The sequence below is a fragment of the Sorex araneus genome, chromosome X (assembly GCF_027595985.1).
Source record: "Sorex araneus isolate mSorAra2 chromosome X, mSorAra2.pri, whole genome shotgun sequence".
Classification (NCBI taxonomy): Eukaryota; Metazoa; Chordata; class Mammalia; order Eulipotyphla; family Soricidae; genus Sorex; species Sorex araneus.
In genome coordinates this window covers 166056744-166074712 of record NC_073313.1, presented here as the reverse complement: position 1 = coordinate 166074712, position 17969 = coordinate 166056744, and the positions used below count along the sequence as shown (strand labels likewise).

The 17969-nt window shown below is 51.8% G+C and overlaps 1 protein-coding gene across 1 annotated transcript in view; it reads right to left on the bottom strand.

Annotated features, from left to right (window-relative positions):
• Positions 1-17969, bottom strand: part of XPR1 (xenotropic and polytropic retrovirus receptor 1) — a 150696-nt gene that overhangs the window by 43213 nt on the left and 89514 nt on the right. Inside the window, exons 3-7 of the mRNA XM_055123073.1 lie at positions 17043-17144; positions 11456-11679; positions 8873-9022; positions 8482-8565; positions 4939-5020 (exon numbers count right to left, since the gene is read on the bottom strand). Coding sequence (XP_054979048.1) covers positions 4939-5020; positions 8482-8565; positions 8873-9022; positions 11456-11679; positions 17043-17144 — 642 coding nt within the window. The remainder of the gene's footprint in view (positions 1-4938; positions 5021-8481; positions 8566-8872; positions 9023-11455; positions 11680-17042; positions 17145-17969) is intronic.

The window sequence follows — 17969 nt, the reverse complement described above, 5'->3', positions numbered from 1 at the left end:
AAAATGGTTTAATCAAAGTGACAATGTTAAAATCTTTTATACAGGGGCTGGGCTGGAGCGATAGCACATCGGGGAGGGCATTTGCCTTACACGCGGCCGACCCGGGTTCGATTCCCAGCATCCCATAGGGTCCCCCGAGCACCGCCGAGAGTAATTCTTGAGTGCAGAGCCAGGAATAAATCCTGAGCATTGCTGGGTGTCACCCAAAAAGAAAAAAAAATTTTTTTTATACATACCATCTGATCATCCTCTAAAGAGACGGCAACAATTACAACTCTGCCACTAGCCTATTTGGACCCTACTATTTTACACCTTAACCAGTCAAACGTATCTTTACATCTTCATAAAACCAGCTGGAATATATGATTTTTTCAGGCGAATTATTACACACCACCTCAGATCCCCCTGAAAAACCGCAGCAATTATGCCAATTTTCTGAAGTGCGCGTTGGGGGGAATGAATCATGCTTGTACATGCATTACTACGGCTATGTTTCCCCCTCGGTTTTCGGCCCTGGTCTCGTGAAGAACCCACTGGGAGAGAAATAAGAGCAGACAGCTGGCTCCGACTATATTTATTCTGCCCCCCCACCCCTCCGCCCTCGCACCACCACTCACACACACACAAAGAACAAACAATGAAGGGTTCTGGGGTGAGGGAACGTTTAACACGCAACACTTAATGCAGGAACCACACACAGCCCAAATCCAATCAGGCTGTCATCAAACAGGCCTGAAGAAACCCAAACCCCACCTGACCCCTCTGAGTGCAAAGCGTCTTGTTTTTACATGCAAATTCAGTGGCTTCTTTTATGCCTTATTTAAGGACATGTAGGTCCCCATGCTCATCTCCCCAGAAACGACTCATGAATTTTCATACAGAAAGACCAACTCTCACTGCACACGCTACACACTTCATACTGACGTGGTGCTATGTATAGATACGTTTGACTTCTTCTCCATCCGTCACCCCCCCCCCCCGCCGCCCCGCATTCTGCGTCACACCCGGCGATGCTCAGGGCTGACTCCTGGTGGTGCTCGGAGGACCCTATGGTATGCCGGGGATTGAACCCGGGTTGGCCGCGTGCAAGGCCAACGCCCTCCCTGCTGTGCTATCGCTCCGACCCCTTAACCTAACTTCTTTTTTATTTTTTGCTTTCTGGGTGATGCTATGGGGTTCCTCCTGGCTCATGTACTCAGGAATTACTCCTAGCGGTGCTCAGGGGACCCTATGGTATGCTGGGGATCGAACCCGGGTCAGCCGCGTGCAAGGCAAACGCCCTCCCTGCTGTGCTATCGCTCCGACCCCTTAACCTAACTTCTTTTTTATTTTTTGCTTTCTGGGTGATGCTATGGGGTTCGTCCTGGCTCATGCACTCAGGAATCACTCCTGGCAGTGCTCAGGGGACCCTATGGTATGCTGGGGATCGAACCCGGGTCGGCCACGTGCAAGGCAAACGCCCTCCCCGCTGTGCTATCGCTCCAGCCCCTTAACCTAAGTTCCTAAGGGGACCTCTAGCTACTGGTCTCAAGCTTTTTTCTCTCCTCATCTGAAACTTTCCATTATCTTCGATGGTCCCCATTTTCTTTCCTTCTAATCCACTGCACCCCTCCTAGGGCCCCCAGCCCCCCAACTCACCTCTGCTCCTATGCTTCCCTTCTGTGAAGGTTTTTCATTCATTCTATCACTTTTCAGCATCAGTGCTATTTCTCCCAAAACTTTTCCGATGCTCTTGCGGTCTATACAATCCCTTTATTTCGTGTGTGTGTGTGTGTGTGTGTGTGTGTGTGTGAGTGAGGAGTGAGGGGTGGTGAGGAGTGTTGGGCTGTGCTCAGTGGTTACTGGCCCTGCGCTTAGGGTGCCGTTATAGAAACAAACCCAATATATGCTAGAAAAGAAACGAAGGAAGGAAGATTCTGAGACTCACCTGCAGAACTGAGTCTGCCGAGGCAGGGGCGGGGCAGGCAGGGTGAGCAGGGAAGGGGAGGGTGGTGAGGGGAGGAAAACTGCCACTCTGGGGGTGGGTGCTTTCGCAGTGACAATGGATGCCTGAAACATTAGTACTGCTCATATTGTAAAAGTCAACCTTTGCAACTGTCACTGTCATCCCGTTGCTCATCGATTTGCTCGAGCGGGCACCAGTAACGTCTCCATGGTGAGACTTGTTGTGACTTGGTTTGGCATATCCAATATGCCACGGGGAGCTTGCCAGGCTCTGCCGTGCGGGCGGAATCCTCTCGGTAGCTTGCTAGGCTCTCCGAGAGGGATGGAGGAATCGAACCTGGGTTGGCTGCATGCAGGGCCAACGCCCTACCCGCTGTGCTATCGCTCCGGACCCAAAAGTCAACCTTTGATGCATCATTAATTATAAAATACACAACAAATTAATTGGTGTGGCACACATATACACCCCAACTCCCCAAATCCAAATGCAAACACACTGCTAACACATCAAGTGCCGGAGCAGGAGACACCGGGCGGGGGCTCAGGGGGGCCACAACAGCACCTTCGGCTGTCGCCCAATCTCCCCCCCACCAGAAAAGAGGCAAAATGCTCTCAGAAAGCTGTCGAGACCTGGGTTCTAATTCCACGAGGCGCGACTGAAAACCCTCAGACTGCTGATGTGGAATAATGAAGTCGGGAAAGTATTTACTGAGCAGCTGCTCTACGTCTGTCACTGTGAGAGGGTGTTCAAATACCAACCCGAGAGACACAGCCCCGGGACTGAGAACAGTCCTCGCGACGGTGACAGGAACCTGCCCTCCCTAGGCACTACCCTGACTACGGAGAATCCAAACCAGAACGTCATGTTTACAGACGCTTCCACCAACGGTGATGGCTATTTATAAGCCGTCACTGAAGCATACTCTGATCCTTGAGCACTGGTTTACGACTCGGAGACAGACACTCAAGGCACGCCCGGGCATTTGCCCTGAAGTCCTCGACCCAGTGGCCTTTGAGACTCAGCCCTCCCGGGGGCTGGTGGTGAGCACGTGTGTTCTCCACAGGTCCTTGGACCTGCCCATGTTTCTGGACCCCCAGTATTCTGGGCTGGTGCCCGCACAGCAAGGGACTTCCCTGCCATCTGCCCATGGGGACGGGCGGTGGGAGGCAAATACTCAGGGTGGCACCAAAGATCCCAAGTGCTCAGAAGAAGACTGTGTGGGCTGCAGGGAGATGGGCGGGTCTGAGGGTGGGGTGCTCAGGGGACCCTCAATGGAGGCGGCGGCACGTGAAGGGAGGGGGAATCCAGGAGGAGGGAACGCAGACACCTTAGTGAAGAGTTTCTCAGGATGCCTGGATGGGGAGAGGCGCGCTCGGGGCAGCTCTGGGCTGAGACCAGCTTCCAGGCCGGAGCCAGCAAGAGGCTCCCAAGCTGTGGGAGACTGTCCATGCCTGGATTCTGTCACTGTCACTGTCATCCCGTTGCTCATCGATTTGTTCAAGCGGGCACCAGTAACGTCTCTCGTTGTGAAACTTACTGTTACTGTTTTTGGCATATCCAATAAGCCACGGGGAGCTTGCCAGGCTCTGCCGTGCGGGCGGGATCCTCTCAGTAGCTCGCCGGGCTCTCCGAGAGGGGCGGAGGCATCAAACCCGGGTTGGCCGCGTGCAAGGCGAATGCCCTACTGCTGTGCTATCGTTCCAGCCCCCTGGATTCTCGTTTTTATTTATTTGATTCCTCTGCCCCTCTCGGAGAGCCCGGCAAACTACCGAGAGGATCCTGTCCGCACGGCAGAGCCTGGCAAGCTCCCCGTGGCGTATTCAATATGCCAAAAAGTCACAAGTCTCACCATGGAGACGTTACTGGTGCCTGCTTGAGCAAATTGATGAGCAATGGGAAGACGGTGATAAAGTGATTCTTATTTTTTAAATTTTTATTTATTTTTGCTCTTTTTGGGTCACACTTGGCAATGCTCAGGGGTTCTTTCTAGCTCTGCACGCAGAAATCACTCCTGGCGGTGCTCAGGGGACTATGGGATGCTGGGAATCTAACCCGGGTCGGCTGCGTGCCAGGCCAACACCCTCCCCGCTGTGCTATCGCTCTGGGTCCTCCCTTAAGATTTTATGTCCACGGATCTGAATAGGAGGAGAATCCCCAAGAGGGAAAGTGCAGGGAGGTCAGTCCACAAGCCTTGCATCTGCTCTCCTCTGAGATCCGGGAGCGGGGGTTCCTGAAACTCCCCTCTGAGGCAATTTGAAGTTGTACCCTCCAAAATGGAGAACAAAAGGGAAGGAAACTAGCCATATTGTCGTTTGGCTTTTGGGTCACACCCAGCGGTGCTCGGGGCTGACTCTTGGCTCTGCAAGGCCAACGCCCTCCCTGCTGTACAATCTTTCTGCCCTCCAAGCCAGCCCTATTTGATTATTATTCATTTTTTTAAATTTATTTTTTAATGTAGGAGTACTGCTATTTATTCAGCCATTGATTAAGCTAATTGAGTTGGGCATGAACTCCCATTACTTTTAAAGAAAAAAATTTTTTGATCGGATATTCGCGAGAGAGACCATTACAAACTGTTCATAATTGGGTTTCAGGCATACAAATAATCCAGCACCCGTCCCTCCACCAGTGCACAATTCCCACCACCAATGTCCCCCATTTCCACACCCTAACCCCCCAACCCCCCAGCCCCCACCCCCAGCCTCCCTCTATGGGACACGCTTCTCTTGCTGCTCCCTCTCTTTTTCCTTTTATGCATTATGGTTTGCAATACAGGTACCAGCCCTATTTTAAAGGATAAAGGTACCCAAAGGGAGAAAAAACCCAATTACTAGTCGTGCCTTTATCATGAATCCGAATGAAAACCAGTCCTAAGAGATTTTTTTTTTCTTTCAGTAGCTTCGGTCGTTCAAGCTTGATTCCTCAGGGAGGGAACAGAACATGACAAACGCGTGTCAGTAAAAGAGATTTAATTCAGAAATTAAACTACTTACCGGCAAGCACGAGGGTAATGTTCAGTACAAGGAATATTCCACAGAACAGGCCAACTCGAAAAGTAGTCCATGCTGGTGCAGGCTGGGGGCAGAGAAAGGGACAGGGCAAAATGCTGAACACGCCGGGCGGATGTCACAGCAAATCAGATGCACGGGTCTCAACGTTCTGCCAGAAACACTGTTCTAGGATCTGAATGCCGAGAATTCTGCCCCTGGGAATCCTTCGTCATCTTCTATTATTTATTTTATCATTATGTCATCTATGTTATGTTTTTGCTTTTTGGGTCCCACCCAGTGATGCTCAGGGCTGACTCCTGGCTCTGCACTCAGGAATCACTCCTGGCGGTGCTTGGGGGAACCCTATGGGATGCCGGGAATCGAACCCGGGTTGGCCGGGTGCAAGGCAAATGCTCTACCCATTGTACTATCACTCCGGCCCCCAGTTTCCTTTTATTTATTTATTTTTATTTATTGTTTTGCTTTTTGGGTCCCACCTGGCGATGCTCAGGGCTGACTCCTGGCTCTGCACTCAGGAATCACTCCTGGCGGTGCTCAGGGGAACCCTATGGGATGCCGGGGACTGAACCCGGGTCGGCCACGTGCAAGGCCATAGCACAGCCCTCCCCGCTGTGCGATGGCTCCAGCCCCTGTTATTTCCCTTTGCAGGTGGAGCAGTCTCCTATGCCACCAACTGCTTATTCAACTACTGGCAGATTTCCTGGGGCTGTTCCCCGGGTTCAAGCTACTATGAATAAAGCTGCTAAGATCATTCGTGGACAAGGCACATAATGGGAACTCGAGGCTCGGATTTGCCCGGAGTAAATACCTGAGTGCAGCGGCTATCTTATACGGCGGATGAAGGTTTAAGAAACAGCCCGACGGTGTTGCAATGCGGTTATATCATTTTACCTTTCATCAGCAGCATCTGAGAGCACAGTTCTTATTTCCCCAATACTTGATCCGGCCCTCGCTTTCATTTTAATTTCATTTTACTTTTCATCTGCAAGCTGACCCGGCTTGCTGTGCTTTTCATTTGTATTCCCCTAGCTGGCTCGTGAGAGGGAGCTTCCATCGATCTTTAAAACATCAATTTACCACTCACACATCTTTGGCCCGTTCGGAAACTGGATCGTGTAATTTTCTTTTTCTTTCGGCCGTGATGGGAATTGAACCCAGGGCTTCATGTAAGGCAAACGCTCTACCGCGAAGCCACACCTCTGGTCCTGGGTTTTATTATTATTATTATTATTATTATTATTATTATTATTTTGCTCTTTGGGTCACACCCAGCGATGCACAGGGGTTGCTCCTGGCTCTGCATTCAGGAATTACTCCTGGCAGTGCTCGGGGGACCCTATGGGATGCTGGGAATCGAACCCGGGTCAGCCACATGCAAGGCAAACACCCTCCCTGCTGTGCTATCACTCCGGCCCCCCATTATTAATTTTTAAAATAAAAATATCACTATTAAAATGAAATTGCTGGATGCGTGGTTACTTATGCAAAGACATAGACATGTTGAAATAAAACAATGCACCAATGAATTGATCTACAAGAATAAAAAAGAATTTAAATAGATGAAAAATATAAAGTAGAATGGACAAATTAAGTCTAAAAGATTGAAACACTCCAACAAACATCTAACAAATTCAAGAAGTGGAAACTAGGGGCTGTAGCGGTAGCATAGCGGGTAGGGTATTTGCCTTGCATCATGTGGCTGACCCGGGTTCGATTCCCAGCATCCCATAGGGTCCTCTGAGCATCGCAAGGAGTGATTCCTGAGTGCAGAGCCAGGAGTAACTCCTGTGCATTACCAGGAGTGACCCAAAAGAAAAGAAAAGAAAAAAAGAAGCTATAGATAATTGAGAAGGGACTGTATTCAAGATAGTAATATGGGATTTTAATCTTTTCCAGAAAGATGCTGGCCTTTCTTTTTTTTTTTGGGGGGTCACACCCAGAGGATGCTCAGGGCTGACTCCTGGCTCTGCATTCAGGAATCACTTCTGGCGGTGCTTGGGGGACCATATGGGATGCCAGGGATCGAACCCAGGTCGGCCTTGTGCAAGGTAAACACCCTCCCCACTGTGCTATTGCTGTGGCCCGATGCTGGCTTTTTTAAGGGGGCGGGGGTTGGGGCACATAAGCTCATAAGCTGCACTCAGGGGTCTGGGATGGAGGGGAGAGGTCATCCCGGTGACACTCATTTGGCCAACCAGGCTGGACAGTTCTGGCCCAGCTGTGCTGGGGACAACTAGAGCCACATCCAGTGGCGCGGGGGACCCCCCAAAGCTACTCCCCACTCAGGGCCAGGGATGGAGGCCAGTGCCCATGAAAGCAAGACGTGGCCCCTGGGAAGAAGTGGACGCGTACTGCCTCCCAGCAACCAGAGGCTTACTTTACGGCCCTTGATATGCATTGCTCAGCCAGGGGCCGTCTGGGAGCTGGGGTTCCCCCCCACTGCATCTTGAGGGGGGACACAGGTAAAAACAGTGTCAGTGGGGGTGGGAGCCACTTCCCAGGACAGTGGGAGGCAAAGGAGGAAAACAAGATTGAGGGGGTGACAGTCAGAAGACAGGCTAGGAAACACTGATTCACAGACACTTCTGAATAACTGCTCCATAGATACTATTTAATCCAGGTTATTCTGGGGCTGCAACTTTTGCATGCCAAGTAAGGCTTAGCAGTAGCCTGGCACGCCAGACTATCCTCTCCACCTTCTCAACAAAGAAGTCAAATGATCTAACGGGACCCAAACTTGGTTAGCAAGTGAGTAAGAATCAACAAGAGAAGAAATAGCGGGTAAGAAGAGAAAGGCGGGAAGACAGGATTCATTATAAAGTGACTTTTTTTTTTCCTTTTTGGGTCACACCTGGCGATGCACAGGGGTTACTCCTGGCTCTGCACTCAGGAATTACTCCTGGAAATGCTCAGGGGACCCTATGGGATGCTGGGAATCGAACCCTGGTCGGCCGAGTGCCAGGCAAACACCCTATCTGCTGTGTTATCGCTCAGCCTCTGAAGTGACATTTTTAAACACAAAATGATGGCAATCATGACTGACATACTTAGGCTGAAAGCTTTTCATTTTGGGGACACACCCAGTGATGCTCAGGAATTATTCCTGGCTCTGCGCTCAGGAATCACTCCTGGCGGTGCTCGGGGGACCCTATGGGATGCCAGGGATCGAACCCGGGTCGACTGCCTGTAAGGCAAATGCCCTCTCTGCTGGACTATCGCTTCAGTGAAATTTTTGTTTTTTGCTTTTTGGCTTACACCTGGCTGTGCTCAGGGCTGACTCCTAGCTCTGCACTCAGGAATTACTCCTGGCGGTGCTCGGGGAACCCTATGGGATGCCGGGGATCGAACCCGGGTTGACTGCCTACAAGACAAATGCCCTCCCCGCTGTGCTATTGCTCCCACCCCTGTGCTGAAACCTTTTTTAAACAATAAAACTAGAAAATTTTAATCAGCTAAGCAGACTGGTCTGACTAGAGGTCCGATGGGCAAACCCCACCCGTCACTGACTGGGAAGCAGATACTGACCTGAGCGGCGCCCAGAGGCGGGACACGCAAGCGCTTCATAGCCTTTTGTCTGTCCCCATCTTCAAGTTCATTGGTCACGACGGCCTACAAAGAAAGACACATGGTCCAGGTCTGACGCTGGTCACTCTAGACAAGTGCGCGCGGGCACACGGTCACCCCTGCAGAGTTAAGTGCCTTCCCTTCCGGTCGCCCGCGCCCGCCCCAACAAGTCCCCCCCCCATGGGGTTTTCTGGTCACCGCCAACGGGTAAAGCAAGGAGAAGCGGCAAGAATCCGGCACTCGACGCCAGCCAGAAAGTTCTGGAAGGAGGGCAGACGTGAGGAAAAGCCGGGCGTGCGGGACGGAGCCATGGGGGGCTCCTGCTACGTGCCGGGAGGCGAGACCACCCCACCTCGGTTTCGGAGATGAGCTGGTTGATCTTCTTGCATGTGTAAAAGGGGGCGAGCTCCACGTGGGCCACACGCCAGTCGGCCCCGCGCGCTGTCTCCAGGATCTTGTCATGCTTCTTAAGGATCTTCCGAAACCCGGTAAAATTCAGGTTCTGCGGAGAAAAGGAAAGCGTCCATGAAGACCAGCGAGGAAGGGAAAAGCACGGCGGGAGGATGCGGCGAGGGGACGGAACATGGGGGCCTGGTTCGGGGAAGCCTTTCTGGGTGAAAGGTCCCGGCTCTTCCTCTTCCCTTCGCTGGTTCCTTCCAGGTCACAGCGAGGAGACCCAAGCACGGGCCCTGCCAATGCTTTCTTTTTTTTGCTTTTTGGGTCACATCCGGCAATGCACAGGGGTCATTCCTGGCTCTGCACTCAGGAATTACCCCTGCCGGTGCTCAGGGGACCATATGGGTAGCTGGGATTCGAACCCGGGTCGGCCGCGTGCAAGGCAAATGCCCTACCCGCTGTGCTATCACTCCAGCCCCTGCCAATGCTTTTTTAAGTCTTTTTTTTTGGGGGGTCCCACCCAGCAATGCTCAGGGCTGACTCCCGGCTCTGCACTCAGGGATCACTCCTGGCGGTGCTCGGGGGACCCTATGGAATGCCGAGGATCGAACCCGGGTCGGCCGTGTGCCAGGCCAGCGTCCTCCCCGCTGGAATATCGCTCTGGCCCACACTGCCAATGCTTTGTCACCGAAGTTCTGAATTCAACACCTGATCGCTTTTGTCGTTGGTTCTGTTTGGGGATCACCCGGTAAACAGTGCTCAGTGCTGACTCTTGGGTCTGTGCTCTGCGGTTGCTCCTGACAGTGCCAGGGGCCAGGGATCGAGCCGGGCAGGCTGCACTCACCTTACTCCCTCGGGTGTCTCGCTAGCCGAGCATGTTCTATTGATTCCTGTCCTTTCTGGCCGTGGCTAACCCACCGTCGAGGCAGCCGGGAGCAAAGACACCCCCTTCCCTTCCCTCTGTACATCGCCCGCACTGAAAGAAATTGTTTTGTTGTTTTTTTTTTGCTTTTTGGGTCACACCTGGCGATGCACAGGGATTACTCCTCGCTCTGCATTCAGGAATCACCCCTGGCAGTGCTCAGGGGACCCTATGGGATGCTGGGAATCGAACTCGGGTCAGCCGAGTGCAAGGCAGACGTTCTACCCGCTGTGCTATCGCTCCAGCCCCAAAATTCTGGTTTTTATTTTCCTGTGAACACCTGTCGGTCATATCGCTTGCCTGTATCATTCTGATGCTGTGATCAAGAGAATATTCTCAGATGCCCTGCCACAGAGGCAGGGTGGAATGGTGGGGGTTGAAATGGGGGTGGTGGGAGGGATACTGGGAACATGGGTGCAGGAGAATGGGCACCGGTGGAGGGATGTAAACGGTCACTGTATGACTGAAATGCAAACATGAAACGTTCCTAAGTTTGTAACTGTACCTCACAGTGATTCACTAATAAAAAATTCTAAAAAAAAATGTAAATAAAAAATAAAGAGAATATTCTCAGAAAGTTACTTTGGGCTGGCGCTGGAGCGACAGCACAGTGTGTAGGGCATTTGTCCTGCACACGGCCTATTCGGGTTCGATCCCTGGCACCCTGGTATGGTCCCCTGAGCACTGTCGGCTATAACCCCCGAGTGCAGAGCCAGGAGTCAGCCCTCAGCATCGCTAGGCCCCCCGCACCGTGCCCCACTCTCTTTCTGCCAAAACTATTTTGGCCTTCTCACACTCGGAACACGTTGGTTCTTTGCTTTTTTTAAGGACTGGGACAAGTATGTATTTCTTCTGTACTGGGTAGGCACCGTGGGAGGAATTGCTTAAAGATTCCGTCTACAAACATTGGCTGTGACCTACTTCTTGTTTCTCATGAGATAAAAAAAAAAGAAAAAATCAGTTACGCTGAGGTTCTACTCGAACACTGTACACAAAGATTTCAGGGGACGAGCTTCAATAAAGGAAGTCTGTCCACAGGTGCTACCGCTGACATTATGGCTTCTGGTCAATAAGAATGACCGGAACCCCAAAGAGAGAACTCAGACGGGCTGGGGGACAATACAGGGGGGAGGGCAGCCGACTCGGGTTCGATTCCCAGCATCCCATAGGGTCCCCCGAGCACCGCCAGGAGTGATTCCTGAGAGCAGAGCCAGGAGTGACCCCTGTGCATTAATGGGTGTGACAAAGAAAAGAGAGAGAAGAGAGAGGAGAGAGAGAGAGAGAGAGAGAGAGAGAGAGGAGAGAGAGAGATGAAGGAAGAAAGAAAGAGAAAGAGAGAAAGAGAAGGAAGAAAGAGGGGCTGGATCGACAGCACATCGGGGAGGGCGTTGGCCTGGCACACAGGTGACCTGGGTTCGATCCCCGGCATCCCCTAGGGTCCCCCGAGCACCGCCAGGAGTGATCCCTGAGTGCAGAGCGGGAGTCAGCCCTGAGCACAGTCGGGTGGGACCCCCCCAACAAAAACCCCACTCAGGGACTTAATGGCATGCAAGGGACTTGGACTGGACCCCAAGTGGCACCCGGGAGCTCACCCGGCGCGGTCCCCGGCACGGGTACCTGATAGTTCTGCAGCAGGATGAGACTGAGGTAGAACTCGCTGAAGGCCAGCTTGAGGTCCTTGATGTTCCGGTGCTGGACGCGCTCCTCGTGCGACAGGTGGAAGACCGGCTTTCGGCGCTGCCGCAGCGTGGTGACGCCCAGGCTCTCCTTCTGCGCGTCCAGGGACGACTGCAGCTCATTCTGGAGCGTCGCGAACCTGCGCTGGGCCTCGGCGAGCTTCTCTGGAAGGGGGGACAGGGCGCAAGGCGGGGCGAGTTGCTGCTATCTATTCAGTCACTGATTAAGCTGATCAGGCATGAACGACACATTACTTTTTTTTTTTTTTAAACTGGATCACCTTGAGAGACAGTTACAAAGCTTTCATGTTTGAGGGGCTGGAGCGATCTTGCATGTGGCCGACCCGGGTTCCATTCCCAGCATCCCATAGGGTCCCCCGAGCACCGCCAGGAGCAATTCCTGAGTGCATGAGCCAGGAGTCAGCCCTGAGCATCACCGGTATCACCCAAACACACACACACACACACACACACACACACACACACACACACACACACACACACACACACAGCTTTCATGTTCAAGATTCCTGAGTGCATGAGCCAGGAGTCAGCCCTGAGCATCTCCGGTGTCACCCAAAAAGAAAAGACACACACACACACACACACACACACACACACACACACACACACACAGCTTTCATGTTCAAGATTCAGCCATACAATGATCGAACACCCATCCCTCCACCAGTGCTCTTTTCCCCACCAGTGTCCCCAGTGTCCCCTCCATCCCAGTCCTCACCCTGCCCCCACGGCAGGCAATTTCCCCAATACTCTCTCTCGACTCTGGGGCATTATGTTTTGCTTGAATTTTCCCGCCACCATTCAAGCCTGCCCGCCGCGGGTAGAGGCTAGATCATTTATTTGTCCATTGCTCATTTGGAATATCATGGGTGCCAAGGCTGCGCAGTTAGGAATCTTGGTTTGTAAATGGTTGGGTTTCAGAGACATTTCTTCCTTCTTTTTTTTTTTTAAGCTTTTTTGGGTCACACCCGGCAATGCACAGGGTTACTCCTGGCTCATGCACTCAAGAATTACTCCTGGTAGTGCTTGGGGGACCCTTTGGGATGCTGGGAATCGAACCTGGGTTGGCTGCGTGCAAGACAAACGCCCTCCCCGCTGTGCTATCGATCCAGCCCCTAAACTGGGTCTTTAGAATATGAGCATTTGCCAGATGCCCTTGAGAACGTACTCGGGAGTAGCTTATGGCAAAGAAGGAAGGGTTGAATCCAGATATAAGATAAAAAAAAAATTTTCTCACCCATTTGCCTCTCTAACTTTAGTACACCGGGAGTAACAATTTCAGGTAAGTAAGAATCGCTGGTAATACCTGTGCATAAAATTCCATGAAATGCAGCAGGACTGTTCAAAATGATTACGCAAGGTCGCATTTCTTATGCTGATTTTTTGGGCTTTGTTTCTTGGCTGTTTTTGTTTCGCTGAGCTGCACCCAGCGATACTCAGGGCTTACTCCTGTCTCAGTGCTCAGGGGACCCTACGAGATGCCTGAGATCAAACCCGGGTGAGCTGTATGCATGGCAAGCGCCCTCCTTGCCCAGTGCTGTCACTTGGCTCTCTGCTCTTTACTCTGTGCTCCGGGTAGCAAGTGAGGTCCGGCGGTTGAATTAACAGGATGATAAATATATCCACCCGAGAGACAACTAAATCAACAATGAAAATGTCCCAGACATGAATTTAGTCTTCAGTAGCAATATAATAGCTTTGCTGCCCTGCCAGTCACTTTGAGGTTTGTTTTCTGTTTTTAGAATTTCTTTGGTTTTTCTTTTTTTTTTCTTTTTTTGTGGGGGTGGTCAGGAAGAAATGCTAAAGAAATAGGAATTTTTTGGTTTTTTGGGTCACACCCGGCAATGCTCAGAGGTTACTCCTGGCTCTGCACTCAGGGATCACTCGTGGCGGTGCTCAGGGGACCCTATGGGATGCCAGGGATTGAACACCAGTTGGCCGTGTGCAAGGCCAACGCCCTCCCTGCTGGACTATAGCTCCAGCCCCCCAACCTATTTCACACAAAATAAGGAGCAATGAGGTAGGTACCTTCCGTGAGGTTTTTTTCCACACGGAAACCCTTCTAGCAACAGGCTCCCTTTACAAGCAGGTACAGGGAGGTCTGGAAGGTCAAAAGCCAACTACAGGGGTTCAGTGGCGCAGGGGTTCAGTGACGGCAACTCCAAGCCTCAGGGGATAGGGGATGGGCCAGTCCCTCTCATCCCCTGTCCCCACGGGACCCTGGAGGTCACACCCACAAACTACCTCTGGCTGCTACTTAAGCTCCTTAACAGCCACGATCATCCAGAGACACACAAAAGAATCTCCAAACCCAAAGGCTCACTGCAGAGATTTCTCCAGACCCTAGTCATCTAGAAGTCTAGAATTTCAGGAGAATGTAGAGCCTTGGGTTACAGAAGGTTGCAGCCTACAGAATCTTGCGGCCCTGCGACATCTTATGCTATTCATAACCAGCAGTACAAAAGAGAGTTAGGAGAGGGACTGGAGCGATAGCACAGTGGGGAGGGCGTTTGCCTGGCATGTGGCCGACCTGGGTTCGATTCCCAGCATCCCATAGGGTCCCCTGAGCACCGCCAGGAGTAATTCCTGAGTGCAGAGCCAGGAGGAACCCCTGTGCATCGCCAGGTGTGACCCAAAAACAAAAACAAACAAACAAACAACAACAACAAAAAGAGTTAGGGGAGACTGCCATAGAGGCAGGGGGAGGGGTGGTGTGTGGGGGGGATACTGGGGACCTTGGAGGTGGAAGATGTGCACAGGTGGAGGGTTGGGTGATCGATCATGGTGTGACTGAAACTCAAAGAGGAAAGCTTTGTAGCTGTATCTCATGGTGATTAAAAAATAGTAATAAAATAAACATTCTGAATAATAATACAAAAAAAAAACAGAAAGAAAAGAGAAGGGAAGCCAGTCCCAGGCTCCCTGTGACAGAAGCCCCAGTTTCTTGTTCGAAGGTGGCCAGACCGAAGACCATAACCTGCTCTGGGGGTCACGAAAGGCGTCAGCAGATCAACCAGCACTCAGGAAGCAAAGTAGAACAAACACAGAAAGTCAAGGTGAAGGAGTAAGGCGAAACCACTTACATATATATATATTTTTTAATTATACTATATATATATAGTATACTTAAGGATGCACAGCGCATAAAACGTTTATTCTGTAACTGGTCCTAAATAATTGTATTTCTTTTTTTTTTTTTTTTTTTTTTGCTTTTTGGGTCACACCCGGCAACACACAGGGGTTATTCCTGGCTCTGCACTCAGGAATTACCCCTGGCGGTGTTCAGGAGACCATATGGGATGCTGGGAATCGAACCCGGGTCAGCCGCATGCAAGGCAAACGCCCTACCCACTGTGCTATTGCTCCAGCCCCAATAACTGTATTTCTTACTGTTAATCAAAGAGAATGCATCTATTACTAACAGTATGTGTGTGTGTGTGTCTGTGTCTGTGTCTGTGTGTGTGTGTGTGTGTGTGTGTCTCTTCGTAGCCTCTCAGCATCTGTACTGCAAACCATAATGCCCCAAAGTAGAGAGAGAGTAAGAGGGAAACTGCCATAGAGAAGGGGTGGAGGGGGCGAGGTAGGGGTGGCGGGAGGGACACGGGGGACATTAGTGGTGGGAAACGTGTACTGGTGGAGGGACGGTGTTTGATCACTGTATGACTGAAAATCACGAAAGCTTTGTAACTGTATCCCATGGTGATTCAATTAAAAAAAAAAAAAAAAGGCAGCATCCATTCCTTGTAACCTCAACGACCTGCTCAGAGAGTCAGGCTCCGGCATCCCCCCCAGAATCAGAGGGAAAACACCAAACTGGGCCTTCTATGGTTTTCGCTTATGGCTGCAGGTCAGAGCCAGCAGCCCCTCCCCGCCGCTGTGACAACTCGGCTGCCTGCTCCCCTCCCCCCTGCTCCGTGCCCACCCTTTCCTTCCGGTCCACCTCCCTGGGTCTCCTTTGTCCTCTGGCCTCCTAGCTGTGGAAATTATGTTTGTCCCGGGAAATGGCAATTCCTCCTGGGCGGGTTTTTTTTTTTTTTTTTTTTTTTTTTCTCACTGACAAGCTCCCCGTTTGCACGATCTCCAATGTTCCCCTTTGCGATCTTATCAGCACCAACCATTCTCTCGGCTGAGGAGGTGCAGCCACGGATGGGAGAGGAGGAGGACGAGGGGTTGCGTGCTTGTGTGCTAGCTTTCTGGGTTTGGGGAATAATCCACTGACTTGCTAAACCAACCAAAAGGGAAATGAGAGATACGGTGCTTCAACCATTTTTTGTGGTTTTTTTGGTCACACCTGAGGCTGCTCAAGGGTTACTCCCAGCTCTGCACTCTGGGATCGCTCGTGATGGTTCTGGGGTTCCATGGGGTTCTATGGGCTGGCGGGGATGGGACCTGGGTCACCTCCCGGCTGCACTATCGCTCCAGCCCGAAGCCCTGAATTTTAATCTCCAGCTGGATCCACCGTGTACGGCCCGTTTTAAGAAGGGGAAAAGGAAGCCAGCAGGGGGTCTCTGCTCGAGTCTGCTCAGCAATTTCTTTTGTCCCAGCTGCTGTGAGGAGCCAGGGGTGCAAGCGTGATGAAGGTGAAGGGCTGGTCTGCATTAGGGCCTCACCAGGCAGGACAGGTGTGACATGCCGCGGGCAAGGGGACCCAAAGTACAAGGGACATTAAGGTGAAAATTCTCTTTTTTTCCTTTTTCTTTTTGGGTCCCACCCGGAGATGCACAGGGGTTCCTCCTGATTCATGCACTCAGGAATCACTCCTGGCGGTGCTCGGGGGACCCTATGGGATGCTGGGAATCGAACCCAGGTCGGCCACGTGCCAGGCAAACACCCTCCCCGCTGTACTATCGCTCCAGCCCCCAAGGTGAAAATTCTTGACGGCAGGGGCCGGAGCGTTAGGACAGCCGGGAGGGCACGGGCCGTGCATGCACTGACCAGGGTTCGATCCCCACACCCACTACAGCCGAGTCCACCGGGAGTGAGCCCCAAGCTCTGCTGGTGTGGCCCCCAAACCAACCCGAGGACACCGCGTCCACTCCAGGGGCGGCCTCTCAACTGCAATGGAGGAAGGATGTCAAGAATCTGAATTCCTGAGGATGAAAATGCGGCTGTTCAGGGGGGTGGGGGTGGGGGGGGGACATTTGTAAAAGGTCAAACTTCACAGCAGGAATTCTCGAGTTTGTTTCTCAACGCAGGGCGGCCTGTCCAGAGACAGAGGGGAGACCTCCGGGCCCCAAGAAGGTGTCACGCCAGGCTCCGAGCCGACCGCAGCTCTGGGTGCAGTGACACGGACTGACGGACTCTTTCTGGCTCTGTCAACAAGGTCTAGAAATCCTCCCGCTGAGGGAACCGAGGCAGCGACCACTTCCGGCTTCCTCAGGGAGGGGGGACGAGCCCCTACCCCATCACAGGGGACAGACAGGGCCCCCTCCACGTGAGGTCCGAGTCCCAAATGTTGACCAGAAGCTTCTACAGGGACCGTTTCCCCTCCCAGACCCGCTTACCTGAATAAAAAGTGTTGATTTTGGCAAGTTCCTTTTCACAGGTTTGGAAAAATTTCTCCTCAAACTTGGCAAAATACCTCTTGACTGTGTCCTCGTCTGTAACTAGAAGCAAAGAAAACAATATTGAATGACAGAAGGTCCTGAAGGAAACCGGAAAAATAAAATTCAGGTCCTTTCTGAAGACTAAAATGATCACAATATACGTATTTATGTTTTTTTGGGGGGGGAGGGAGAGCAATTAGCCAACTGTGAACGGCATGAAGAGACGAGTGTTTTTTCACAGGGACACAAGGCCTCTTTGAGTGAGACTGTCTAAAGCAACTTCGCCGAAGTTGCAGTGGTGGAGAAAAACACCCTTGGACTTCAGAAGTGAAAGACAGTGTAGCAGGGGCTGGTGCAATAGCACAGCGGGGGAGGGCGTTTGCCTTGCACGCGGCGGACCCGGGTTCGATTCCCGGTATCCCATAGGGTCCCCTGAGCACTGCCAGGAGTAATTCCTGAGTGTAGAACCAGGAGTAACCCCTGTGCATCGCCAGGTGTGACCCAAAAAGCAAAAGGAAAAAAAAGAAAGACAGTGTAGCAGACTCCAGGGCGCTGGGGTCTGAAATGCATAGAAAAGTTGGCAAAAGTGAATCATGAAACATTTCAGGGAAGGACCAAAAATCCCAACAGCCACGGAAGACACGAATTCAACAGTTTTGGGGGAAAAAGGGACCGTTGTGGCTAATAAATTGTGCCTACTCATTTCTACGTCCACTACACCGACTGATGGTCACCAGTGGGATATGGTCACTCTTGGCGGTGCTCAGGGAACCATAAGGGATGCCGGGGACCGAACATGGGTCGGCCGCATGCAAGACAAACGCCTTCCTGGCAGTACTATTGTTCCAGCCCCAAGGCAGCCTCTGCTTTTAAAAGAAACTCTAA